Source organism: Paroedura picta, chromosome 14 (genome assembly GCF_049243985.1).
Source record: "Paroedura picta isolate Pp20150507F chromosome 14, Ppicta_v3.0, whole genome shotgun sequence".
NCBI classification, from domain to species: domain Eukaryota; kingdom Metazoa; phylum Chordata; class Lepidosauria; order Squamata; family Gekkonidae; genus Paroedura; species Paroedura picta.
In genome coordinates this window covers 19,263,907-19,289,851 of record NC_135382.1, presented here as the reverse complement: position 1 = coordinate 19,289,851, position 25,945 = coordinate 19,263,907, and the positions used below count along the sequence as shown (strand labels likewise).

Genomic DNA, 25,945 nt, shown 5'->3' with positions numbered 1-25,945 from the left:
ATATAACAGTCTGGCTTTAGTCATTCTTCCCTGTGCTGCATAGATTTCTTAGGTTTCAGAATGCCTCTTTGTGTTCTCAAATGTAGGGTAATTCTAGATTAAGAGTCAAAAGGAAATCTTTCTGTCGATGGGAGCGGCTGGAGGAAGCAAGGGGAGCCTTTAAGGTGCCTTGTTCACTGCATGCAAATGACGAAGCAAACATGTCCGTTCCTCTAGACCAGCAGAGATCCCCAATGTGGTGACTGTAGGCACCATGGCACCAGCTGCCAACCCTTCTTGGTGCCCACCAAATGTTTTTAGAAACTGGGCAAGCCCAGATGGGCTTTTTGCCCAAAAGGGCTTCTGACTGAGAACATAAGAACTGTCATGCTGGATGAAACCAAAGGTCCAGCATACTGTCCATACAGTGATCAACCAGCTACCTTTGTGAAGCCCACAAAAAAGGCTGTCTGATCTCATAGAATCATAGAGTTGGAAGGGGCCATTCAGGCCATCTAGTCCAACCCCCTGCTCTACGCACGATCAGCGCTAAGCATCCTAAAGCATCCAAGAAAAGTGTGTATCTTGGATGCTTTAGGACTGACTGAAGGACTGACTGGCTGATTAAAACTCGTCCTATCTAACAGAGCCTCTGCCTGAAATGTTGAAGAGTTACTTTTCTAAAGGTACCCACAGGTTTCAAAATGTTGGGGAGCCTTGCTCTGTCTAGAGCAGGGGTAGTCAAACTGCGGCCCTCCAGATGTCCATGGACTACAACCCAGAAGCCCCTGCCCAGCATTCGCTGGCAGGGGCTTCTGGGAATTGTAGTCCATGGACATCTGGAGGGCCGCAGTTTGACTACCCCTGCTCTAGACTGTATATCAGGAAATATAGGAGAAGTGTACTATAGCAGGCAGATGTTAGTGGGATGACAGTGTATATGCCTTGATAACAGGTTAGGAAGGGTGTTAGGATCTTTCTTTGATTTCGTGGGGCTGTGAATCAGTGGTAGAACATCTGCCTTGCATACTGAAGGGCCCAGGTTCAAACCCTGGCATTGCCAGTTTTTTTTTTTTTAAAGCATTATGTTGTATGGGATTTGAAAAATCTCTGCCTGGTGAGTTGAACCCAGCAGACCAAGGCTTGCTCTGATATGGTATAAGGCAGTTTCATGTGTATGTGAAACATGAAGGCCTTTTGCGTTCTGTTGACAGGGTTGCTGCAAAGTCACTGCAGAGGATGCAGTAAGGCTGGGGTGGTACTGAATTTTCTGTCCTGTGGCAGAAGCCCTTGATGCCTACAAGGTTCAACAGACTATTTGGGAGCCCCCGGAAGAAAAGAATGAGAGAGGCAAAGTGCTGACTTTAATTTAATTTTGAATTTTCTCTTCTTCCCCATAGCCCGTGGAAGCTGTCAGTCAGGAACCAGAGCAAGAAAGTAAGCTGTATTTCCCATGATACCCTATAATTACCACACTTTCTTGGCGTTTTCTTTGTAGTCACGTGAGAAAGTGGTCACACTGTTAGCTCAGATCAGAGATGGTCACAACCTTTAGAGAGAGACTGGTAGGGTTCCTGTCTCTGACTTGAGTGTGGGCAAGCTAAAATAGTCCACACGTGGAGGTAGGGTTTGCATTTCCAGAGTGTAAATTGGGAGAGAACTGTACTCAGGAGACTATATAAGTCTCACAGTTTTGTGGGAAGTCTAGAATGGTGTGATACTGAAGCTGTCTCTGGACTCAGTTTCCAAGGAAAACTGGCTAAAAATTGCAGTCTCTGAAGGGAGCTCATGTTTACATTCCTGAAGTTGAAGGAAGACATTTCCCTCTTGGGTCATCCATTCTGCATATCTAAGGGTTAAAATCTAAACGACTTAATGTGCCCAGCAAAATCTGTATGTTCTCTCTAAATAGTTTCAAGCCTTGTTCCTTAACCTTCTTATCTCTTCTATGCCTGGTAGTGAATAAAAATTCAGCTTCTTTCTTCTGATACAGCCCCATATTGGGCAAATATCTGTGCATTGGGGCTAGGCCTGCACAGGCCAGCCACAGACATTTTCATTTCTAGCTTAAACAAAGCTCCTATGATGGGAATACCCCTCCGTGTCTGCATATGGGCAGGTATTCATGCCATGCACCATACGACAAAGAAGGGGAATTAAGGTTCCTCCCAGTGCATCACCCAGGTAGGTGATGGCTGCAGTCTATTCTTGCTACAATGCAGCTGTGGAATAATGCCTAGTCAATCTGAAGGGGGATTCTCCGAGGTCCAAAGTGGCCTCTGCGGTGTTCCATGGGAACGGAGAAGATGGCTTGTCACACTTGCAGGAAGCAAACAATCAAAAAAGCTGACAAACGGGTGGCACCAGTAAAGTCAATAAGCAAAGTCCTTTTTTATTCCCGAAATAAACTACGCCAGAATGAAGACCGGTTATTAAGTGTTTTCAAAACATTTTCTTCGGTGGCAAATCAACTAACAATATTACGAAGATTTTCTTTGTATTTTCATGCAGGATCGGTATTAATAATAAACTTAACACTGCAGTTCAAGAGAAAATGAGAAAATCTTCAAAATTATTTTCATATATATTGTTGTTGTTAGGTGCGAAGTCATGTCCAACCCATCGCGACCCCATGGACAATGAATATATATAATAGAGTCTTATTCCAGGTAGTTCTGGGGGACAAGCCAGTGTGGGAGGAGCCTACTAATTCCTTGCGGTGGTGTAGGGGAACTGAGGGAGGAGGGGGATGTCCCGCCCATAGGGCACATGGTGCATGGCATGAAAACCTGTGCATGCGCAGATGTGGCGGAGTGCCCCCATTATAGGAGCTTTGTTTAAGCTAGAAAAGAAAATATCTGTGGCTAGCCTGCGCAGGTACAGTCCCAATGTAAAGATATATGCCCCATTGTGTGTCTGCACAGAAGATAGGTGAACAACAGTTACAGGTAAGCAACCGTGCTTTACTGTCTTTTTTATCCCGTTCCCTGATGTCCTGTTTGTAAGAACTGAGAAGGCCACTTGGGTTCAGCCTGTTAGCAGAAGGTTGGGATAGAGACCACCCAGGTAGAACTGTGCAGCAGACATCCTATCATCTTAATCAGTAGACCTGTCCAAGGAACCCCGTTCCAAAAATTGTGATGCCACTTATACTGAAGGAACATCTAGAAGGTAGCAAGCTAAATCTGTAGTTGGCACTCTGGGTATGCAAGGATCATGGAAGAGTAGTCCTGTTTTGCTTTGCTGTGATACTTTGTGTGTCCAACGTTGTGGTGATCTGGAATGGTGCATGTCTGTCCCTTTTCCCCTCCCCAACAATTTCCTCTCATTAACTTCCATTCTCTGTTTGGTTTCAGGGAGCAAAGGGGCTTAAGTGCCCCTAAGACAAATGAAGACTCCAGAGATTCTCCTTGCACCACCCAAATGAAATCTACCTGGGCTGAGGGACACATGTTGATAGTTCTTTGTTTAAATGCCTATGCATCTAATCATAGATGCATAGTGCTCTTTATAACATCACCTCTTATGGAACCACGAGTCTTGAATCTTTTAAAAAATGAATCTTGTTCCTGATTTTGTGTGTGTGTGTGTGTGGGGGGGGGGAACTTTAGGAAGGCATGCTTTTTGTGACAACTTTGGGAAAAAATTATTGTGGCTTTGCCTGTATGCTTGTATGCCTATTCGTTGCTCCGGGCAATTTGGTTTAAAAAAATCCTGTACTCAGGAGAAGGGAGAGGGAGGCAGGTGTGAGGGTGGGACACTGGAGGCAGAGATAGTGCTTCTTCACCTCCATACATTTTTTTGGTGTGTAGCGTGTTGGTTGTCCACTGGCAGAAAGCGCTTTTTAGGTTGGTGAATCCACTTTTTGGGATTCACCAACTTGCTCTTTAAAATGAAGTTTGCTGGCCAGACGCTGGAGGTTGGTGATGTTATGCAGAGTGCCTGGAATATAGCGTCTTTGAGGGGTATCACACTAAATTTATGGCGTCCGGAAAGGCCCTAAGTGTCTCTCTCACTATTGGAACAGCTACTTAAATTGGAGAAACTCTCTTTAGAATGGAGGAAGGCTTTACACTTAGGCCAAAAGGAGAAGTGGCAGAAGAATATTTTAATAAACTTTTCTCTTTGGAACAGCAGGATAGGGATAGAAGCCACTCCAATATTAATCAAAAATAGATCATGAATTTTATGGATAGAACCTCATGGGAACTAGGTGCTGTAGAGCAGTGGTCCCCAACCTTTATGAGGCTGGGGACCGGCAGGGCATCGGGCCGCGCCCGCGCATCGGGCCGCGCAGGCACGGCCCGCACGGGCATGGCCCGGCCCTGATTCTCTCTCCCTGCTCTCCCGCAGTAAGAAGCTTCCCGGGCCGCAAGCTTGCGGCCTGGGAAGTTTTTTACTGCGGGGGGGGGCAGGGAGAGGGAGCCGCAGCCCGGCGCCATGGCCTTTGCGGCCCGGCACCGGGCCGCAGGTTGGGGACCACTGCTGTAGAGGAAGCATGTTAAAACTTGCTAATTCATGTATTTCCTTTTATTTTTAGTCTGCCTTCCTTGCAGATCACCAAAGTTAAAAAAATCAATGCAGTAGTAACAGTGTAAGATTGACAATGAACTGTACAATAAGCCTGGGTTACAACAGTAGAGAACAATGCAACAAAAACAGTGTGAGGCTATCACAATCTAGCAGAGTACGTCCAGGAGGGAAACAGCATGTAAGGAAAGTGAGAAGGGTAGAAAGGGTTTTTAAAAATGTTTTTTAAATGGATGTGGGAGATGAGCAATAAATCGACATTCTTTATAGATAAAACTGTCAGCTTATAATGTGGCTACTTGGGGTCTGAAGAGAGTTGATTTGTTTTGGATAACTTTGTTCTTTCTCCTAAAAGAACAAGCTCGCTGTTTGGCGGTGCTATTCAACCCGTAGGTGAAAGTTCAGGGTCTCCCCCATCTGTGCATAACTTTTCACCGGTTACAGTCGCTTTTTAGCAGCAACCCTTCCTTGAGAGACAGGCTTTGTCCTCGGCCATCCCCACTTTGCTCACATCCGGACTAGATTACTGTAATGCACTTCATATGGGGACAGCCTTTGGAGATGGTTCTGAAGCTTTGAAATATAGGGATGATAAAACTGCTGGCTGCTGTGACGTTATAGAGAACAGATCTCCCCGTCTTTTAAAGAATTATACAGTTCAAAGTGCTAACTTTTATTTTTAAAGCCTCACACTGATTGGAGCCAGGGTATTTTAAGGCAACCTGGGTCCATATGAGCCTGCTTGCTATCTGAGAAGACTTCTGGAAGCTCTATGCCTCCACCCCAAAACAGGGGGACTACAGGAGACAGGACATTTCTGTTGTCTCAACTTGATTATGGAACACCCCACAGTGAACGTCGACTCTGACCGAAATGAGAGTAGACAAGCCATATTCTCCAGGGCAGGGGTAGTCAAACTGCGGCCCTCCAGATGTCCATGGACTACAATTCTCATGATGGAATTGTAGTCCATGGACATCTGGAGGGTTCGCAGTTTGACTACCCTTGCTCTAGGGGCATACGGAAATGATTGACTACCATGTGCTCCAACATGTTTCCCAAAATGAGGAAGACATCTGTTCATATTGTTTGGGATCAAAGACAGTTTCTTTCTGGCCATGTAGTTCAGTAGAATGGGGTCTATTCCATAGCAAAAAGGGTTACAAAAATTTGATTGATCAAGTTGTTTTTGGTGAAAGTACAAAGTGTTTTCTTCAAGAATAGTATTCCTGCTTTGAAATGTTCTCTCCCAAACCCCAAACCCCACCCCCAGACTCACTCCTTAAATATTTTTGATGGCAAGAGAAGACTTTCTTCTGTTCTAACCCTTGTTAATATTTATTGGTCGGCTGCTGCTCTTTCACGTTCAGTTTATTTTGGTTGGTGGTTGGGAACGTGAACCTCCTGGTTGGTTATTATGTGATTTCATCATACAAAAATAGTATGCAACATTAAAGCACGATCATCACAACCATGCAGGGAAAACATTTCTAGTCTTAAATAATAGCTAGAAGACCTTTTTTATTATAATGGCTGACACTAACCCAGCTACCTCTGTGGAATCTGATGAATAATAACCATCCCTTCTTGTTTTACATAATCTCATAGTTCAATATCATCACTATGAAAATACAGCTCAGTAAACTCTGTCATCCTACAATGTTCAGTAACATTACCTTATTTTCCTAATAACATTCTGGCCATGATCAATATATTCCTCATATGGTTCCCTAAAACACTGTCTTTCAATCGCCCCCAAGCCATAACTACTAAGGGATCAGCTAGTTATTTCTTGTAAAGCTGTTTTGGTTTTTGATGTTCCAAAGTTGTTCCTGTACTTATTTGTAATCTTAGATAAATGCTTATTGCTATATATTATTTTGTAGAAATGTTCTTAAGTCTTCTGCTTGAAATATACCTTGGATCTGCTCTATGAATCTGACTTCAATGCAGAACAGAGTTTTACTGATTTTTTTGCTTGCATTTGCGGAGGCAAATACAGCCTGGGACCTTTCTGTACTCATCGCTTACTCTCGATTTTCACAGAGTTGTATGTGGCTTGGGTTAATTTGGTGGTTGTGTGAACAACTATGCACTGTTTTCTTCTATTTTTCCCCCACGTGTATCCAGAGTATAATTTCTGCACCTCAAAAGAAAAGGATTGGGGTTTTTTTGTGTGAATGTGAGGGCTGGAACTTGCATTTTGAATAAACTTCCCTATTGGTCCAATTAGCTCAATGGGTGTGCTTGTTTATTTATATTTCAATTTATATTCCTCCCCGTTTTGACCAGGTTGTCTCGAGGCAGTGTACAATACGTTGACATGGTGCCACATGGGCGGATCGTACCTCTGGCAGCAGACCACCAGGAAGACCCTACTCTCAGTGGCCCAGTCATGTATCTCAGGTGATCACCCAGTCTGCAGGGAGCATACCGTCATGGGCAAATCCAGTGTGCAGACTCGGATTCCCTCCAAAACAGCTCCTCCTATGCTCAAACTACCAGTTACGATGAGATGAAGAAACACAAGCAAATAGGTGTTGGGCCTCCCAACGGGACTGGTCATTTGCTTCCTCACAGGCACTACCCAGCACTGAAATGTAGGAATGCTGGCACACATTTTTTTTTAAATGTAAATGCTCACTGCCCAAACCCAGCTTTTCAGAAAATGTTCAGATTCTGAGCAGAATTTCTTGTGAATTCCTTACACACACACCACGGGGAAAAACTTGAGGATAGCACTGGTGATTCTCTTCCCCAGGCCGCTGTCAGTGAACTTTGCCACTTTGCAGGGCAGACCAATCACTGTCTTGCTCTCCCCTTTATTCTCATTGCCACCCTCTTGGGTAAAATCGTCTCTGGTGGGTAACATGAGGCTTACACCACAGGGGTGTATTACCATAGCCTGCCAATAGCCAAGGTAGATGGGCAAGGACTGGTGCAGACTATCTTTAATTAAACACCTATTTTGACCAGGCACAAACTCAGGGTGCTACGGGGACAGATCTGGATACACTAAGCAAAAGGGAAGTTACTATTTTGGAACCTGCAGCCCAGAGAATCTGGTGTTTATGAGTTGCATGATGCCTCACTCCCCTTCCCGGTGCCATCTGCGACCATCTTCAGCATCGTTCCCCACTTTCATCCTTCATATCAAAACAGACAGGAGTACGGTTACCAGCTCTGAATTAGGAAATACCTGGAGATTTTTGGGGTGGAGCTGGGGAAGCGGAGGGTTTGGACAGCAGAGAGACTTCATCAGGGTATAGACTCTCCGAAACAGCCATTTTCTCCAGGGACACTAACCTTTGTAGTCTGGAGATCAACTGAAATATCCAAAGATCTCTAGGCCCCACCTGGAGGTTGGCAACCCTACACAGGAGAGAGAGCCCCTCTAACAATGCGCACTCAAACATAAAGCATGTACCCAAATGAAGGAACAGTTCCCCTTTTCAGACCATGCTCCAGGGCCTTGGCCAACCTGGGGTTCAAGCCATGAGAATATGGAAGCTCCAGCTCAAAGGCTAGCATGTTTTCTCCTGTCAGTTGGGAAGGATGCTCTCTATCAAAGGAGAGCACCATTCCCACATCTGCCCTGTCACAGAGACCCCACTGTCCTCTGTCATTGACAGGACTGTTACAGCACCTACTGTTCCTCTATCTCTCATCCATGTAAATGTATCCCCTATGCAAGCACCAGGTCATGTCTGACCCTTGGGGTGACGCCCTCCAGCGTTTTCATGGCAGACTCAATATGGGGTGGTTTGCCAGTGCCTTCCCCAGTCATTACCGTTTACCCCCCAGCAAGCTGGGTACTCATTTTACCGACCTCGGAAGGATGGAAGGCTGAGTCAACCTTGAGCCGGCTGCTGGGATTGAACTCCCATCCTCATGGGCAGAGCTTTCAGACTGTATGTCTGCTGCCTTACCACTCTGTGCCACAAGAGGCTCTTACTTCTCATCCATAGCAGCCCTTAAAATCTGTAAGTGGCCCTTCCAGAGAGTGAAGGGACTAAATACAAGGCACAGCCAAATACTCCAAAGCAGCCCCAATCCTTTCTCTTCTTGCTCTGTGCTACCGAAGACCCCATAGCAAGGCTAAGTAGCACGAGATCGAACCTGACACAGGCATCCGACAGCAGAGCTTCGCTCTCTGAAACAGTCCTCCTGAGACAGTCTGCCTGTGGAGCCTTCAAGAAACAAGCCCGACTTGCTCTTTGCTTTGTTGTGCACCCAGATGTCTGCATCTAATAGTGTATTTCATCTTTAAAAAAAAAATTACAGCAGCTGTTAGCAACTTCTCCCAAAGAGAAAAGCAAAGACGAAAGGCTCTGAGTGACATACAAGAGTACACAGAAACAAAACAGATTAACGCTGGTAAAGCAAACGCAGCATCCAATAAAAACAGCCAATCCCTAGCATTTAGCCGAGGGATGGAGGCATCCTCTAAACTGGAGCAATCAAGGTGCTGGGCTCAAGAAACTTGCTGGATTTTGTGCAGTAGAAAACATTGCTTGTTTTTAGTGCCCCCCCCCTCCACGCCAACGTAGCAGATTCAAGGGTTTGCCAATTAAGTGTGGTGCCTGGAAACCAGTAAGAGTCTCCTAGTGACCCTCTTAGCAACTGTGCTGCTTCCCCTAGCAACAGTAGTCCTCTGGTCCCTGAGCATTTCGCCATTCCTGGGGCACCCTCGCAATGGGAGCGCTCTGTGTAGGAAACGCAATCCGATTAACAGGACCCAGGATTTGCAGCCATTTGAAAGGCACGGAAACAGAAAAAGAGCAAGTCGACAGGCCTGGTCTCAAAGCGATTCCACTTTATTTGAAAACACGCAAATGCACTAAGAGAATATTTTGAAGATTCCTAGGAAGCGAAGAGGCAGCGTGTAGCATGATATGCTGCTCCTGTCCCCAAAGGACATGTAAGGCACAAAGGTGAGTTTTCTTTTTCTTTTTGAAGCATCTTTTCCGATGTGGGATGTTTCTGGGGCCAAAATGAGAGAGAGTGTGTGGTGGTGGTGGAAGAGACTGTTTCCATATGTGTCTAGAAAGGCCGGTGTCTGGTTCATGCCAGGGTTTTATTTGATTTCACTGGTTGAAAACCTTGTGGGTGCAATGGAAGTCCGGCACGGATTTCGGTTCAGCATCGCCAAGTGAAAGCAACATCCTGTGACATGGCCAGGATCCCTGTGGGCTGGGGATGGTGTAATGCCTCTCTGTTGGCTTTGTACATAGAGACAGAATCACACAGAGCTGGAAGAGATCATAAAGGGCCATCCAAGGCCAGCTCCTTTACCTTCCCAGGGAATTAAAAAAACACACACTCCTTATGGGTGCTCATCTAATATTCTCCTAAAAACTCCCAAAAAGGATACTCTGCCACCCTCCGAGGCAGCAGATTTCCTCTATGAACAGCTCTCACTGTCAAAAAAAGTGCTTTCTGATATTTAAGTGGATCCTCATTTCCTGTCATTCGTACCCCTTGCTCCTTGTCTCTAAAGCTGCAGTAAACACGTTGGCCCCCTCTTCAACATGTCCACCTTTTATGTAATTAAACGCAGCAATCCGATCACCCCTTGCCCTCCTCTTCTCCAAGCTACACATATCCAGCTTTCTCAGTCTTTCCTCGTAAGGCGTGGATTTGATTCTATGACCCCACAGCTGGATGCACACAAGGGGCAGGCTCATGTTGGATTGTGGAAAGACATTAGGAACTAGCTTTTGAAGAAAGGAGAGTCATGGTCAGTACCAAAGTCAGTACCAAAGTCAAAAATCTTGAATCTACCATGGACTTATTTATTCCCATTTTAGAACTCTTCCTCCTTCATCCTCGTTGTCTTTGTAGTCGCCTTCCTCTTCATACAAGATTATCTCCCCAGTTTTTTAAAAATACATTTTATGCTGTAACGTTATACTAAACAATAATTTGACACCAGCCTGATGGAGTGGTTAGGATAGCAGACTTCTAATCTGGCATGCTGGGTTCGATTCTGCATCCCCCCCCTCACATGCAGCCAGCTGGGTGACCTTGGGCTCGCCACGGCACTGATAAAACTGTTCTGACCGAGCAGGAATATCAGGGCTCTTCTCAGCCTCACCCACCTCACAGGGTGTCTGTTGTGGGGTGAAGAAAGGAAAGGCAACTGTAAGCCGCTTTGAGCCTCCTCAAAGAAAAGCAGCATATAAGAGCCAACTCTTCTTCTTCTTCTCTTTGATATCCTAGAACAGGCTTTCTCAACCCTGATACCCACCTAGTGTGGGTGGCCAAGTGTGGAATTCTGGGTTTCCCTTCTTATAGTAAGGCACTCTAACTGGGACATCATGCTGGCTGTTAGAATTAAAGATGCAAGGCCTTCCTATCGTCAAGGACATACCAACCTCAGCCTGTGCAACTGCAGTTTAGAGTCCAATTTTAAAGCTAGAGAATACCAAGGCTGGTAGATAACTTGTCCATGGATCAGTATGCAGCTACCATTAGAAAATATTAACAGCTGGATCCCATGCATATTGACTTAGAAGCATTGCTGACTCAAAAGGATGTAGTCTCAAGTAAAACACAACAGTTCCTGTGAGGCTAATTATGAAACAAAGATAGAGGAAACAGGTCAGGGTAGGCCTTGTGAGGGCAAAGCTCACAGACGCTGACAATAAATTATTTGAATGAGAAAATGTCAAGGATCTTGCAGCTTTCCCACTGCTGGTTACAGAGATCAAGGGTGTGTGTGTGTAGGGATGGTGTTAGTTCATCAGCTTGGAGTTATCGACGTGCTAAAGGCCTTAGGAATATCATGATTGACTTAATTGAATTGTCTTTAGCTTGATTATGCATGAATAGAATTGCCAATACAGATCTGGGAAATTCCTGAGAAGGGTAGAATTTGAGGAGTTAGATCAGGGACGTGATGTCACTCTAGGACTTCTGTTTTGTTCACACAGTCTGGTATACCATAGAGTCCAGGAGAAATAGAAGTCCTAGAGCAACACTGCATCTAGCATTTCCTCATGAGGAAACTGTCTCTGTAGTTTGGGCATCAGAGGTAATTTGGGGGAGAACACTGGCCCCACCTTGAGGTTAGTAATACAACGTGTGTGCTGCTTTCCCAAAAGGCATTTATAGTGGTGTATTTTCCCGCAAACAAATGGAACTGAATCACTACCCTCTCTCACAAGCATTTTTCTTTGCTGTTGCAGCTTCTTTAGAGCACTAGACATCCAGCACCATGTCCAAGCAAAATCGAGACGTGGAGTTAGTCCGCCTGATGCAAGACAAAGCACTTGAACTTCAAAACTCCACCCTTCCCTACCAAGGCATAGCTGACCAGTTGCCCAATGTCCCCATGGCTCCGTCCCGCATACCCATCCTCATCTCCAGGAAGCCAAAGGCTGGGGTGGTGAACCCCAGTTTTGTGAAGGAAGAAGCAACCCTTTCTCGCAATCTAGGTAATGTAGCAGCTGAATTTTGTAGGACTTAGTGTTGTGTGCTGCCCTTTGCTTTTTGGACTTTTGTCTCTTTGGAGTGTGCCTTCAAAAGCCTCAGTATACATGAAAAATTGGCTTCTCTGCAAATACGCCAGAATTGTAGCTTTCCAAGAAGCCTCTTGCTTCTGCTTCAGAAGCTGTGAAAGGAAACAGACAAATCCTGAAATGATTCTGTTCTGAAGCTTCACACAGACCGTTTATGCACTGGAGGTTTCATGCTGGGCTGCTGGCTGGAGTTTTAGTCGTGGCAGGTTGCCCCACGTCTTCCTGCACCGACATGGGGGAGCATTTGGCCTGGTGCACCTCATCCAGCCCCGATTTGTGCTCCTGCATGGGAACTGGGGCAGTGAAGTTCCCAGTGCGTAAACGGTCACACACACACACACGCATTTTGTAGGGGAAGGGCTGAGGACTGTGGATCCCCAGTGGGTCTCTCTGTGTGTAGCTTGGTTGCTTTGCTGAGGTCACAAGAGACCAGGTGCTGTGCTGAAGGCAGAACTAAAGACTTCCTTCCCAATTGACCCTCTGGAGACTGTCAGGCATTGGCCTTCCATTTCTTCTTCCTTTAGATAGTTGAGGGCTAATTGACACTCTTTTGCAGAACATTTATTTCTACATATATTTAAAATTAGTTTTCTGGACAAATTATGTTGCATATATGCCTCCCCCAAGAGCTCTTCGCTCAGCAAATTCCAACTCGCTGGTGATCCCTGGCCCCAAAAAGGTGTGCCTGGCCTCAACCAGAGCTAGGTCTCTCTTAGCCCTTGTGCCAGCCTGGTGGAATGAGCTGCTGGAGGAGACCCAGGCCCTTACGGAACTTCCAAAGTTCCAAAGAGCCTGCAAAATGGCGCTCTTCCACCAGGCGTTGGGTTGAGACCAAGGGTTGCACCTTTAACATCTAGGTGGGCCCCCCCCTGCCTATACCCATAGCTGAGGTTCCCCCAGACTGTTTGCCCCCATCCTGAGCTACACCATACAGCAGAATATCATTACTTGGGTGTCTGGCTCATTAGGAAATGAATTTTGGATGCAGCGAAATGTTATATAAATGTTTTTTAGCAGGATACTTTTGATTTGATATGGACTTGAACTTGGTCTGTTTTTATGCACTGTTGTAAGCCTCCCTGAGAGGGGCGGCTGAAAAATCACATGAATGATGAACGAACGAGCAAATAAAACAAACAACTAAATAAATGTGTTACAGAAATAAAAACAACAATGTAGAAGACATTCACTTGGAGAAAGCCTCAGAAACCAATCAATATTTTAATAAGTCAAAACCATAAGAAATGTAGGGCTTTGATAAAGAGGTGGCCAGAAGATAGCAATGCGCATTGTTAATTAAAATAGTAAGAACTTATGTCTTTGTTCATTAAAATATTTGTTGTACAACAATATTTCCGTTTCTCAGTACTTTGTGGCTGGGGTTTTCACAAAATTATCTTATGCAGTTTGAAATAATTCAGAAATTATCCAACTTTTGTTCATTGAAATATCTTACAATGGTTTTTGTTTAACTTTTGTAGCAATAATTGAACCATTTTGACATTTGTACCTTTCATTAAAGCTCTATCAAATAGCTTTCAGTTTTTTTTTTCCTATAGGTTTCACAAAGCACTGATTTAAGCACAAAGGGTACGATGAATCCATAATAAAAAGTTACAATTATGAAAGGAGAAACATATAGATGTAAGACTTCCATTTGATCAGGAAATAACAGAAGTAATATTATGTTTTGTACAATAAAGTACACTGTGGAAGTTTTATTAAGACCACAGATGCACACACACGCACACAAATTTGATTTCATGCATTATACAAAACATTACCATTTTGTCCTCAGTCTGTTTGTGTTTGTTTTGGCATCCCTTAATTACGTCTATCTTAGGCCGTTGGCTTGGAACTTCATAATGTTCTGTGGTCAACTCCAGCCCCATAGCCGCCATTCTGTACTAGCCCATTTTACTCCTATTTAAAATCGCCATTGTGCCTGCTGGCTCAACAAGTTTGGGGAACCCTCGACGAAGAGCCCATTGGCATAAGGTGTTTGGTATTTCTTGTTTGTGGCTGAAGCCAATAAGCTTATTTCAATTTAGATTTTTAATTTTATAACTAAGTTAATATTCTCTCTTCACCAGGACTACAGGCAAGCAAGCATCCTTCTGTGAACATCAAGAGTGTAAAGTTTAAAAATGGCTCATCGGGGCTGCCCAGACTTATCCGAAGCACTCGTCCCATCGCTCAAAACAAACCTCAAAACAAGTCTCAAAGCAAATCCCAAAACAAATCCCAAAGCAAATCCCAAAACAAATCCCAAAACAAATCCCAAACCCTCGTGGTGCCAGCTACACCCCCGGCCCCCAAGAGGTATGACCAGTCTTTTAAAGATGACTTGTACAACTAAGTAGAAACTGCCCACGTTTTTTGACCGATGTTTTCAGTAGTACCAAAACAACAACAACAAAAAAACAGCTTGTTGCTAGAAATGTTTGTGAATTCATTTAAATGGTATTTTGTACTTCCAAACCCTATTTTTGCTTCTGATTGTGGCTTTTGTTCTTAGAAGTTGTTGTGATGCCATTTGTAAGCTCAGGTGCATGTATCAGCAGATGAGGTTCTTGGGTCCTTGCTTAGGAGATTTCTTCTATGTAACTTTTAAAAAATATATTTGACATGCCACTTATTATTAGTTCTCCAACTGATATCAGCAACCAACCAATCTGGTTGCCTCTGGAGTCACTGATTTAACTGGGCCTAAGAGTCCCTGAGTACCCAGCTTGCTGGGGGGTAAACGGTAGTGACTGGGGAAGGCACTGGCAAACCACCCCGTATTGAGTCTGCCATGAAAACGCTGGAGGGCGTCACCCCATGGGTCAGACATGACTTGGTGCTTGCACAGGGGATACCTTTACCTTTAAGAGTCCCTTAAGAGCCTCTTGTGGCACAGAGTGGTAAGGCAGCCGTCTGAAAGCTTTGCCCATGAGGCTGGGAGTTCAATCCCAGCAGCCGGCTCAAGGTTGACTCAGCCTTCCATCCTTTCGAGGTTGGTAAAATGAGTACCCAGCTTGCTGGGGGGTAAACGGTAATGACTGGGGAAGGCACTGGCAAACCACCCCGTATTGAGTCTGCCATGAAAAAGCTAGAGGGTGTCACCCCAAGGGTCAGACATGACTCGGGGCTTGGACGGGGGATACCTTTACCTTTACCTTTAAGAGTCCCTTACACTGCATAGTTAAGAGTGCCTTTCCATGCCTGGCAAAAAACAAAACAAAAAGGATAATGGAGCAATAGTGTGGTTAAAGGGCTTGTGGTGAGTAAACAGTACCATCCCGACATAAGTCTATTGTATTCAATGATATTTACTCCCAGGAAAATGCTGATTTTTACTATTTACTTTTCTTAAAAGCGAGAGAATGCTTATCCTATGTGAACAGGGAAAAAAATCTAAGCATGACAAATAGATCGACATATTAAATAAATAAACTATATAATTTTTGGAATTCTTTCCCCACCTTAGAAAAAAGCTGTACTCTCAGGAGAACAATGCAGAAGAGCTTCAAGTACCACCTCCATACCAGTCTCTGGTCAATGTGGAAGAAGAGCAAGTACCACCTCCATACCAGTCCCTTGTCATTGTCGAAGAACAACAAGTACCATCTCTATACCAGTCTCCGGTCAATGTGGATGAACTTCGAATACCATCTACATACCAATCTCCGGTCAAAGCTTGGCCAGACCAGTCCAGCTCACAGACAGAAGAGTGAGTGTGGGGACAAAGCTAGCTCATTTTATTTGCTGGTCACAGTTCCATCCTACAGGGTAGTGTGTGTTTGTAGCAGGGGGGTCCTAACATTGACCATTGTAAGAGCTGGCTCAAGATCAACATTCCATCATTCTTCCTGGTTGCTTTTCCCTGTGTGTTGATCTAAACAGCCTGGCAAACTGCAGTTTAGCACATTAGGGCATTATCTGTTCCTGTCAATATGTCCCTGGTTCCCTTGGGCCATCTCACCACACTCAAATCAGACATGTGTTACAATGAACAAGAATGATGAGTCCTCCAGAGAGCAGTTGGTTCACTCTCCTTCCACATCTGGCTCCAAACTGCACCTGACCAACCTCTCTAGGTCCCACTCTTATATGTGTAGTTCCCCACTAGGCTGGATCCATGTTCTCCCTTATTCTGGTTTTAATATTTTAGAAGATAAGTTGACTGAGAACAATGATGAGAAAAATGAAGATGGTAGATGGTACTAGACCAGGAAGAGGCAAACTTCTGGGCCTAAGTGCTGGCCATTTCCCTATAATGATGTAGATGCCTTGGTCAACCAAACTGATGGAAGACAACAGACGTCCAAGAGTAAACAGTAGCAATGGTGCCTCGGGGTGTGTGTGGACCTGCCTGATGGTTCCATGGATCCAAAAGATACATATGCTATTAACCCTACTAGTCTTTGGATTTTTCTGCATTCTCATTTTCCTTGCTGGTTGTTTTGCCCCCCCCCCCATTCTGCATGTGCTCAATTTGATATTAGATTTCTTTATGTCCGACATATCTCCCTACAGGTTAAACTGCAGGTGGTGGTGGTTATTATTATTATTATTATTATTATTATTATTATTATTATTATTATTATTATTATTATTATTTCAATTTATTTCCCACCACTCCCAAATGGCTCATGGCGGGTTACAGTGTCTTAAAACCCCATTGAAACTCCCATTAAAAGACTTTAAAATGTCACAGCATGGCGGCACAATAATAAGTTCCCCTTTCTAAAAAAAAGGGGGGGTGGAGGAGAAGGAGGTCAACTATGTTCAAGAAGAAGCCCGGGGGAGAGCAGTCGATGTACCACAGCAGCCCCAGACTCAACCATAGACCTGGCGGAAGCTGGCCATACAATAATATAATATCGAATTGACCACTAGAGGGAGTGAAACATGTGCAGAACAGGACCCTGCCTCCAAACAATAGGAACACACAAGGGGGGGAAATGAGAACTCAGAAAAACACATTTTTCCATGTTGCTGGGGACACAGCATGGTTAGTAGCTCTCAAGCACTTCCTGGTTGCTTTGGCCCTATTTGTGGAGCTACACAGTCTGGGAAGCCACAGTTTAGCACCGTCTATTCCTGTACTAGACTATTTTGATAACAATGTGAAGATTTCTGTCACTTATACAACATGAATGTGTATTTGATTCTGCAGTCTCCCCAAACGCAGTGGTTCCACATCCAGCCAGGGCAGCGACGTGATCAATGATCGCCTCCAGGAACTGGTGCGGCTTTTTAAAGACCGAACAGAGAAAGTGAAAGAGAAGCTGGTGGACCCCGATGCCTCCTCTGATGAAGAGACACCTGTGCCCTGTAAATATCTTGGTAAAAGTTTGCAGCTTGTCAGGATGAATTCTGAACTTGCTCTCTTTTAATGCTCAAGGACCAACCTAAAACTGTCTTTAAGGGCAGTCATGTCAAAAGGTGGCAGAACAAGCTTCTCCTGCCAACTTCCAGTTTGCAACAGCTGGCAAGGTATCGATTTGTATCCTGATGGAGAACCAAAATATGTTCTGTTGTTGTTGTTGTTGTTGTTGTTGTTGTTATACCCTGCCCCTCTCAACAAGTCAGCTCGGGGCAGCTTACAAATAAAAGGCAAACATCCTTTACAATAATAAATACAATAAAAACACTAAAATCAACATTCCCCTCCCCAATTAAAACATAACAATCAAACCCCACGAATGACAAATGAAAGCAGTTGGGACTTTCTGAACTCCGGCTGGTAAGAGAAATCAGTAGGGTTGGGCATAAACTGGCTGACAAACTAAAGTTCCATCCTCACAGACTGTGTGTCAAGGTTACTTCCCCAGGCCTCCCAGGTAGATTTAGAGATTTGTTTGTGGAAGATTATGAGTTTTGTGTTGAGGTTTTATGTACTGCACTTTTAAACTGGATTTCAGCTATGGTTATTGCATTTTATGTTGTTTTGAGAGCCAGCTTGGTGTAGCAGTTAAGAGCGGCGAACTCTAATCTGGAGAATCCTATTTGATTGCCTACAGCTCCACATAAGGCTAGCTGGGTGACCTTGGGCCAGTCACAGTTCCCTAAAATTTCCCCCTACCTCACATGGTGTCTGTTGTGGAGAGAGGAAGGGTATGCAAATGTAAGCCCCTTTGAGATTCCTTTGGGTAGTGAAAAGCAGGGTACAAAACTGCCCCCCCTCCCATCTCACTAGCTCTTTTTAATTGTGACTTTTGGTAGTTCTTGGAATAGAAGAGGCAGGACATACGGTTGCTAAAATAAATATTACTTGGATCGTTTTGTTCTGTCTTCACAGCACCTTCCAAGCAAAATCCTCCAGAAGAAAAGAAGGAAGAAACAAAGAAAGAGGACCAGGCGGGCCGATCAAAGCCCTGGCGCATGAAAAAATGCCGATTCCCCCGTAGTATTGATCCTCTGACCAGTGAGTAACTGGACAGTGCTTTTCCCCTTTTTGCACTAACGAGGCTGCTGTGAAAAAGAGAAATGAAGCGCTGGCCTTGTTTGATACTAAAACCATGACAGGAAGCCTGAACTGGTCTCAGGATTCTGGTCTCTGCCGCAATCTATGATGGGGGCACTCAGTGACTGGGAGAGCCGGCTTGGTGTAGTGGTTAAGAGCGATGGCTTCTAATCTGGAGAACTGAGTTTGATTCCCTGCAGCCAGCTGGGTGACCTTTGGCTAGTCACAGTCCTGTTAGAGCTGTTCTCACAGAGCGGTTCTGTCAGAGGTCTCTCAGCCCCACCTACCTCACAGGGTGCCTGTTGTGGGGAGAGGAAGGGAAGACGATTGTCAGCCACTTTCAGACTTCATCAGGTAGTGAAAACTGGGGTATAAAGCCCAACTCTTCTTCTGAATGGCCACAGCTTCTGTGTTTATATTGCATTAATTAAATAGATCACACATCAGCTCTCCAAGGACATCTGTCAGACATATGATGCTGTGAGGTTTTTTTTCCCCAGTGGGCTAAATTACCATGAGCTGTTTGAGTGGTAGATGTGTGTTCAGTTCAAAACACAACAGAGGCGTTTGGTGTGCAAATGACTATTCTGACTGGTATAGATCTTACAGATAACAGTCTAGAAATGGCCTTTGAAAATGGCACAGAATATGCAGAAATGGCACAGAATATGCAGTGGGTGGCACCAGAATGTGAATACAGGCTCACTGCAGGGACCATGTTTCCCCAGCTCCATGTCGCTGCAGTGGCTCTGCATTACTTCCAAATTTAATTCAACATGCTGATTTTCTTAAATCTTTGAAACCCACTTTTCTTTGTCATCAGGTTTTGACTGGAACAGGGTTTTATCTGGCTTTACTTAGGTCATGAGATCTGGGTTTTGTTTCTTTTTTCGATGGCTGTAAATTGTTTTAATTAGGCTCCATACAGCAAGGATTCTCCAGTTTGCATTTATCCAAGTTGTAACAAGGTGTGTACATTGGTAATGGAGCCTCCACACAGGAATCTACTGTCCACTTTCTTGTGTCTGCTGCCATTCTCCCTGCATTTTTCCTAACCCTGCCCCCAGAATGGGGGGGGGGGGGGGAATCAGCTATTACTGTAGCGTTATAGTGCTGTAGTAAAACAATTATTGCTTTTTTAAAAGGCTCCTATCGCCCCCTGGTGGCAAAGTGGAGAAAATGGCAGCTGCAAGAAGCTGATGACAGAAAAAATTATGCTGAGATTGCTAATGCACTTGGACTGCACTATTCCAGAAAAGGCTGTAGCAAATCTGAGAAAGAGCACAGTGAAGCTGGGAAAGGATAATCAGGGTACTATTGCATGGCAGAATAGACTGGATTTCATGAAGTAAGATGTCAAATGGGCTTTGGGGCTCACTAAAGGCAACTGGAACATATAAACCATTGAGCTTGAAGTCCGAGATAGGTTCGTAATCCTTAGCATGTGATTGGCCAGCATGAGGTCAGATCCTGTCTGTCTGATCCGGTCAGTTTAAAGGGAAACTGACCAATAGCATGCGCTGGTGGGAAGTTCCTTTTGCATATAAGTGTGTATGTGTGGTGGTGGTGGGGTGTTCCTCAGTTCAGTTTTGGTCCTCTGTACCTTAGAGCTGGAGTCAATAAAGAACTGACATGAATTCCAGTGTCCTGGTCTCTGACCCCTTGGAGAGCCAGTTTGGTGTAGTGGTTAGGAGTGCGGACTTCTAATCCGGCGAGCCGGGTTCGATTTTGCGCTCCCCCACATGCAACCAGCTGGGTGACCTTGGGCTCGCCATGGCACTGATAAAACTGTCCTGACCGAGCAGTGATATCAGGGCTTTCTCAGCCTCACCTCTCTCACAGGGTGTCTGTTGTGGGGAGAGGAAAGGGAAGGTGATTGTAAGCCGCTTTGGGCCTCCTTTGGGTAGAGAAAAGCAGCATATAAGAACCAACTTCTTCTTCTTCAGCAATATCAGGGCTCTCTCAGCCCCACCTCCCTCACAGGCTGTCTGTTGTGGGGAGAGGAAAGGGAATGCGAATGTAAGCCACTTTGACCCTCCTCCGGCTAGAGAAAAGCGGCATCTAAGAATCAGCTCTTCTTCTTCTTAACACAAACAAGAAATGGCCACAAAATCCCACAGATCTATAGACCACATTCCATATCTAATGGTTCTGTATAGACAACTTTTGCTGCAGTGGTTAAGAGCAGCGGCTTCTAATCTAGAGAACCAGATTTGATTCCCCACTTCTCTGTATGCTGGGTCACAGAGCTCTCTCAGCCCTACCTCCCTGACAGGCTGTCTGTTGTGGAAATAGGAAGGGAAGGCAATTATAAGCTGCTTTGAAACTCCTTTGGGTAGTGAAAAGGTAAAGGTATCCCCTGTGCAAGCACTGGGTCATGTCTGACCCTTGGGGTGACACCCTCTAGCGTTTTCATGGCAGACTCAATACAAGGTGGTTTGCCATTCCCTCCCCCAGTCGTTACCATTTTACCCCCAAGCAAGCAAGCTGGGTACTCATTTTACCGACCTCGGAAGGATGGAAAGCTGAGTCAACCTTGAGCCGGCCGCTGGATCGAACTCCCAACCTCATGGGCAGAGCTTCAGACTGCACGTCTGCTGCCTTACCAGTGAAAAGTGGGGTGCAAAAACCTTCTTTTCCTTCTTCCTTGGTACAACATGGCGATCTACAGTCTTTGTCTACCTTCCTGAGTCTGAGCTGGACTTTTCTTCTCCCCTCCCAGATCTGATCTATATCTTGTGGCTCTTCATTGTGGTTCTGGCCTGGAATTGGAACTGTTGGCTGATTCCAGTCCGCTGGGCTTTCCCGTACCAAACCCCTGGAAATGTTTACTACTGGATGGCTGTGGACTACCTCTGTGACTTCATCTACCTTTTGGACATCACCGTCTTCCAAGTCCGCCTACAGTTTGTTGATAATGGAGACATCATAGTGAGTCAGGCAGTCCTGCTGCGATAACTAGAGCAAAATCCATGCAATGCCTTTTGCTAGGACCAACCCAATGGATGCAAAATGGTTTGCAAGCTTTCGAGCTCATAAGATCTCTTCTTCATGTTGGATGTTACACAAGTTAAAAAGATTTTGGGTGGGGGGTTAAGGGAAGGAGATGCTTATAGGTCATTGTTTTGTGATCTAAACTTGCTAGCCTTATTTGTGAAATGCATGCAGCTTCAGTCCTGGTGTCGGGCTGCTGCACCATCTCTGAGAAGAAGCAGTCAGCAATGGAGTCCACTCAGGGCTGGCCCAAGGGTTTTCAGCATCCTCAGCCAGCTGCTAGCCAGCTGCCCCTTCTCTATGGCTTGGGAGCATGCAGAGCCACTGCAGCCAGAAGCACCCATGCCCCAAGAGAGGTGAACATGGACTGGGTGGGGAAGGAGACAGTGCTGTGCTGCAAGCTGGGTAGGCAGTGATCCAGCAGAACTGGCGACTGCCTGTCCTTCCTTCCTTCCTTCCTTCCTTCCTTCCTTCCTTCCTTCCTTCCTTCCTTCCTTCCTTCCTTCCTTCCTTCCTTCCTTCCTTCCTCCCTCCCTCCCTCCCTCCCTCCCTTCCTTCCTCTTCCCTCCCTCCCTCCCTCCCTTTCTCTCTCCCTCCCTCCCTCCCTCCCCCTCGCTTGCTTCCTTCACTTTTGGGGGCAAGGACAGGGAAGGTGAGCCAGGTGAGCAGGTCCCAGACAGCAGTGCTGTGACTGGGCCTGCTGCTCAGGACAGTTGCTTGCCACTCCTGGTGTCCTTGCCCTTCTGGTGCCCTAGGGCCACCTGGTGAGGAGTCCACCCATCGAAAATGCATAAGTCAACAACAGTTCACCCAAATGCCAGACAAGACCACACAGTTCCCTTGAAAGCAAAAGGAAACACCTACTAGTCTTGATATTAAGAATGGCTGAGATAAATTTGATAAACAAGCTATGGTGCTGGTGGAAAATGCTGTCAAGTCAGAGCTGACTTAGGTTTTTCAAGGCAAGAGATGTTCAGAGGTGGTGTGCCATCCCCTGGCTCTGCGTTGTAACCCTGGCTTTCCTTGGTGGGGTTCCCATCCAAGGTCGAACCAGGGCTGACCCTGCTTAGCTTCATGAGATCAGTCTAGTCTGGTCTGAACATTAAATTAAAGCTGGTTGGGAGGCATTACTTTGTGTCACGCTGTGCTGATGCTCCTTTGTTTGTGCATCAGCCTTCCTCTGGCCTTGAGGGTCTGGTAACCCTTTCCACACAGATGGTATTCAAAACTGATTTGAAGGCAAGCCTCTAGTGAGGCAGGGGAAAGACCCTGCAGCAGTTTGGGAGGTGAGGCTGCACGAAATGCCCACGTGGAAGCAGCCCCAGAAGGAATTCCGCTTATCACTTCTTTCCCAGGAGTATGAAATGTAAATCACCTTCCCAGAAGGTTTTCTTTCAAATGATGCTGTTTTCTGTCCTTCTGCTTCCTGATCTAGACCGATAAAAAGGCCATGAGAAAGAATTACATAAAGTCTCGGCGTTTCAAGGTTGGTCAAATTTTGCTTGGTTTTGTATCGGTCTAAAATAAAGATCTGCGTCTAGACATTAAGAGTCCCACGAATTCAGTTCAGCAGGGCCCTCACTGATACGATCACTTGTGTCGAAGCCTTGCATAGGAATTAAAAGCTGCATGATTTCAGCTAAGCAGTATCCTTACTGATATTATTATGTGTATTTATATTTAAGTCTTGGGATGATGAAAGGATTTTGCTTCTGCGGAAGGTAGAGAAATCTCACCAAAGCTTCATTTTCCATCCTGATGCCCCAAACAAAATCCCGCAAGTATGGAAGGAAGATGATAGGTTTCCTTCACAGTTATTCTCAACACCTGATGTTCAGTGGTCTGCTTCCTCAGCTTGGTGCAGTGGTTAAGAGCGGCAGCTTCTAATCTGGTGAGCTGATTTGATTCCCCGCTCCTCCACATACAGCCAGCTGGGTGACCTTGGGCCCATCACAGCCCTGATAGTGCTACTTTCACAGACCAGTTCCGTCAGAGCTCTCTCACGCCAACCTACCCCACAGGGTGTCTGTTGTGGGGAGAGGAAGGGGAGGTGATTGTAAGCCTCATTGAAAGTCTTTCGGACAGTGAAAAGTCGGGTATAAAAACCAAGTCTTCTTCTTTTGCAAGTGGAGGCACCCTTTAGATATCATGGCCAACATCCTCTCGCTATGAGTTCATCTTAGAAAGTCAGGCTTTCTTAACTAGGGTTTCCTGAAACCCTAGGGTTCTCGACAGCCCTGCTGGAAGGGTTTCCCAAATGGATGGGAATGAATTAATTTTCAATATATTTTTAAAATTTGTTAAACATTTATCGGGTGATATGACCATATATGGCCATGTCAACCCATCTACCCCTCCCAAAATGGCCAGTGAGGGGCCTGGAGGGGGTGGGGAGGGGAGGGGCCCTGGGTGGGTGTGTCCACAGCTCTTCTTTCCAACCACATTCTGCATGATTGCACCACTTCTGGGGTTTCTCAAAGCCTAAAGAATATTTCAGGGGTTTCTCAATGGTAAAAAAGTTGAGAAAGGCTGATCTAAGTGCCTGGTAAAATCCGCTGCCAGTAAAGAACTGTCAAAGTTCTGAAGGGCCTGTAAACCGGCGCTGTTCCACGAGGTATATAGTTGAGGCCAATACCAATGACATCAGAACAGCCCCCCCTCCTTACCCCCCTCTATTGGAACCTGGGAAATAAACAAAATTAGGAGTATTCCAACCCCAGTTTCCTTGGAAGTAGCGCTAGAGCATTCCTTTGACTGGAAGTTAGTTTGAACTGCAAATGTTTTTTTTAAAATTATGTATGAGTTTTTAAAATGTTGTTAGGCACCCCAAGACTGTTGTCAGAGAAGGGCAGCCTAAAAATCTAATAAACATACCAACATGAGTCTAATTTCTAAATGAAAGACCCAAGTTTCTTTTCCTTGTTATATATGCATTTTTCGCCCTCTAGTGATCAATTCGACATTAAACAAGTTTAGATTCAAATGAGTAGACGTGTTGGACTGAAGTAGCACAATAAAATCAGAGTCCAGTAGCATAGTAAGACCAACAAAGATTTATTCAAGGCGTGAGCTTTCGAGTGCAAGCACTCTTTGTTCCGGGTCACTTCCCTCTAGCAGCTTTTCCCAACCTTTTGACCATGTAGGAGCACCTGAAATAAATTTTCAGGGTTGGAGGAGTCCCAGAAGTGATGCCAACTGGCCACGCCTCCCTGTCACACCCCCTGGAAGTGACATGTCAGTGGAAGTGACATCACCACTCATATTAACAGGCAAGTTCAAGGAGGACTTAGGGTAGAAAGACAGAAGGTGGTTTAAGGTGGGAGTCGGAATACAGGCTCCACCCCCTTCCAGGGGCAGAAACTATAAGAAAACATGCTTGGGATGGGGAGCAGTGGAAGTGACCAGTTCCCTAGCTTGTGGCTTGTCCATGAAGGCAGGAGGGGAAAGACCACGGTCGACCTCTGGAGTACCTATGGGCCCCTGGGAGCCCGCAGACTCCTAGTTGGGAATCCCTGCCCTATAGATTTAAAATGTAGGGAAATAAAGTGGAAACAAACATGCTTTATGTTAAATTGACCATTAAGAGAGAAAAACACAGATGGAACAGGAAAAATCTCCCCAAAAGCCCATTGACTTCTTTCTTTCTTTCTTTCTTTCTTTCTTTCTTTCTTTCTTTCTTTCTTTCTTTCTTTCTTTCTTTCTTTCTTTCTTTCTTTCTTTCTTTCTTTCTTTCTCATACCTTGTCTGTGTGCAGATACATCTGGCATTTTCTTCCACGATGTGAATCATTTTTCATTGATGTTGAACCTCTTTTGTCACATTGTTGTTTACTTGCCCAGATGTTTACTTGCTCCTCTCAGAGCTCTTCATATTTCTCTTTGGCCTTCAAAATCCTGAAAAAAATTGTTGTCTTCTGCAAATGCTGTTGCTGCACTGTTCATCTTCAGTTCTAGATGATTTATGAACCTATAACAAACGTTCCCATGCGCGGCCCACTGCTTGCTTCCTGCCATTGTGAGATCTGTCTGTTTGCTCTCTCCTCTCCTTCCTGGATCAGGAATCCTGCTGGTGTTTAACCAGATACTAATTCACAAAAGGAACTGTCCTCTCCTCCCCTGTGTATTAAGTTTATTCTGGGATTGTTGTGAAAGACCATGTCAAATGTTTTCCAGAATTCCCAAAGTTGCTGAAAATGGACTTCCTTTTGCAGAAGCTCTGCTGAGTCTTCCTCAGTTAGTCTTATATCTGAATATAATATTTTAGAACTTTTATATGTTTCAGTTACTCTTTTAATGTGCTTTAATAACTCCGCCAACTAATCTGGAAGAGATGTTAGGCCCACTGATATGCATTTTCCTTGTTCCCCACACGGGTTATTTTTTGTAGGACATTACTTTTCAGTTTCCTGGTAAGCTAACAAGTCCTCTGTGAAAATTAGTCCTCGACTGTTTCTGCACTGGAGGCT

At 45.1% G+C, this 25,945-nt stretch overlaps 2 protein-coding genes across 5 annotated transcripts in view; both read left to right on the top strand.

Annotated features, from left to right (window-relative positions):
* The window catches only part of LOC143823762 (cyclic nucleotide-gated channel beta-1-like), a 29,151-nt gene extending 22,410 nt beyond the window's left edge, over positions 1-6,741 (top strand). For both annotated transcript variants that reach the window (XM_077310360.1, XM_077310359.1), the window contains exons 14-15: positions 1,380-1,416; positions 3,336-6,741. The gene's annotated coding sequence lies outside the window, so the exon portion shown is untranslated. The remainder of the gene's footprint in view (positions 1-1,379; positions 1,417-3,335) is intronic.
* Positions 6,742-9,181: 2,440 nt separating this feature from the next.
* CNGB1 (cyclic nucleotide gated channel subunit beta 1) overlaps positions 9,182-25,945 on the top strand; it is a 31,648-nt gene continuing 14,884 nt past the window's right edge. For all 3 annotated transcript variants that reach the window (XM_077310270.1, XM_077310271.1, XM_077310269.1), the window contains exons 1-8: positions 9,182-9,443; positions 11,700-11,948; positions 14,126-14,354; positions 15,505-15,747; positions 17,197-17,354; positions 18,322-18,447; positions 21,209-21,417; positions 22,916-22,966. In XM_077310270.1, coding sequence (XP_077166385.1) covers positions 11,729-11,948; positions 14,126-14,354; positions 15,505-15,747; positions 17,197-17,354; positions 18,322-18,447; positions 21,209-21,417; positions 22,916-22,966 — 1,236 coding nt within the window. In that variant the 5' untranslated portion in view covers positions 9,182-9,443; positions 11,700-11,728. The remainder of the gene's footprint in view (positions 9,444-11,699; positions 11,949-14,125; positions 14,355-15,504; positions 15,748-17,196; positions 17,355-18,321; positions 18,448-21,208; positions 21,418-22,915; positions 22,967-25,945) is intronic.